Source organism: Penaeus chinensis, chromosome 27 (assembly GCF_019202785.1).
Source record: "Penaeus chinensis breed Huanghai No. 1 chromosome 27, ASM1920278v2, whole genome shotgun sequence".
Lineage (NCBI taxonomy): Eukaryota > Metazoa > Arthropoda > Malacostraca > Decapoda > Penaeidae > Penaeus > Penaeus chinensis.
In genome coordinates, this window is record NC_061845.1 from 15,268,906 (window position 1) to 15,271,405 (window position 2,500).

The 2,500-nt window shown below is 36.4% G+C and overlaps 1 protein-coding gene across 1 annotated transcript in view; it reads left to right on the top strand.

The window, feature by feature from the left end:
- The window catches only part of LOC125039309 (myb-like protein D), a gene marked incomplete at its 5' end in the record, with an annotated part of 8,346 nt that overhangs the window by 4,855 nt on the left and 991 nt on the right, over positions 1 to 2,500 (top strand). The window contains 1 exon segment of the mRNA XM_047633148.1: positions 2,000 to 2,112. Within this exon segment, the coding sequence (XP_047489104.1) occupies positions 2,000 to 2,112 (113 nt within the window).

Genomic DNA, 2,500 nt, shown 5'->3' on the forward strand with positions numbered 1-2,500 from the left:
AAGAACGAACCAAAACATTTTCCGAAAAATGAAATATAAGGAACGTGACAGGGAAACGACCGTAAAAAGCAACGAACAAGCCCGGGCAAGATCCGAGTTACAAACACGAAACGCACTCCGCGCAGATTGGCACACCTGGTCGTCAATGAATGGGATAATCTGAAAGCCACAGGGAGTATTTGTAGGGATAAGGCGAAAGAATAGCGGATAAAGGGCAGATAAAAGACACAAGTGATGGTCTAAATGCACCTCCACAAAGGTACCGAAGCTAATGGTGGGCCTGGCCCGCTATTCACCCATTCAGAGGTGAAATATTTTCCTCGGGGGCCCTTCGACTCCCGTATGGCAGCGGCGCCCCGGCAAGGAGGACACCCGACCACAGTAGCGCCGGGCCCTTCGCTCTGCGGTCGCCTCCTCGCTCCTGGCGGACCCGGCGTTCGCTTCTGCCTATTTCTGTTAGTGGAAAGGCTTCCGGTTTGGTCCGCGTTTTATAATTTGTGGATTCTAAATGTCAAATGCACTGCCTGTTGAGGTGTACTCTTGTCAGTATTCTTTTGTACCAGAGTATTCAGTAATTTCTTATTATCTTACCACTTCTGGACAACTAATAGTTACACAGAAATTGCATGAGTGCTTGAATACATCCATGCATACGAAATACTCAAACTACAACCAGAGTTACACGAATTATACACGCAATAGCAAACATACTCACTCACCCTCCCCACACTCACACCCCCTCCCCACCTCACACCCACACCCACCACACACACACACACACACACACACACACACACACACACACACACACACACACACACACATAACCTTCCCCTCACCACTCGGCGCTCTCGGACCCTCAACGATACGACCTCGAGAAGCTGCAAGAACAATCCCGCTGATCTCTTGATCTTAAGGCAGGAGATCACACGAGAGGAGGTGCTGATCGCTGCTTCCAAGTCGCCCGGCGGGGGATCGCGAGAGAGGGAGAGGGAAGGATGCTAGGGTTGGGTAGAGGGAGGGAGGGAGGAGGGAAGAGGAGGAAGGAAGGAGGGAGGGAGGAAGGGAGGAAGAAGGGAAGAGGAGGGAGGAGGGAAGAGGGAAGATGAGGGAGGAGAGAGGAGGGAAGAGGAGGGAGGGTGGAAGGAGGGGAGAGCGAGGGGAAAGAAGGAGGGAGGTGGGAGAAAATGAGGGAGGGAGGTGGGAGGGAGGGGGAAGGGTAGAGGGGAATTAGGGAGGGAAAGTGGTGGAGGGAGGAAGGGAAGGAGGGAGGAAAGGTGGAGGATGATAATGATAAAAATAATAACCATGACAATACCAATAATAATGATAATATTAGTGATGATGACAATAACAATAATAATAATAATACCGATAATAATACTCATAAAAATACTAACAATGATAATAATAGCAAGAACAACAACGACAATAATAATAATTATAATGATAATAATAATACAAATAATGTTAGTATTACTACTGCTACTAATGATAATAATACTAAGAATGATAATGATAATAATGATAATTATAACACAAATGGAGATAATGATAGCAATACTAACAGCAATTATGATAATAATGATATTTTTACTACCACTACCATTACTACTACTAATAATAATGATGATGATGAAAAAAATGATAATGAAAAAAATATGATAATGAGGATGATGATAATAATGATAATGATATTAATAGTAATAATGATAATAATAATGATAACAATAATAATAATAATGATAATCAAATAATATTGACAATACTACTACTACTACTACTAACAATAGTAATAATGATAGTGATAATAATAATGGTAACTATGATGATAATAGCAGTAGTAATGATATTAATAATGATAATAATAATAATAATGGTAATAATGATAATTATACTATTAATAATGATAATAATAATAATGATAATGATAATGATAAAAATTATAATAATAATAATAGTAATAATAATGATAATAATAATGATGATAATGATGATGATAATAATAATGATAATAATAATAATAATGATAATAATAATAATAATAATAATAATAATAATAATAATAACGAAAATAATGATAACAACAATAATAATAACAACAACAACAATAATAATATTATCAATGATGATAATAATATTAATAATAACAGCAACAACAGCAATAGTAACAATGATGATAATAATAACAGTACTATGAATAAAACAATAATAATGATCATAATGATACTGATAATAATAATAACAATGACAGGGCTAATAACATCAATGATATGATAATAATAATGATGATGATTATTACTGTAACTATAATTGTTATTATTTTTGTTACCATTCTGATCAATAATATTATCATTCTGATTAAAATTACAATCGCAACAGCTAGCATTAACTTGATTTAATTCCTGTTGATAGAATGCACGTTATGGAATTAAAGACGTTTAGTGATAATAACCAAAAATAATTCAAGACGGTAAAATATGGCTCGCAATAATATCAT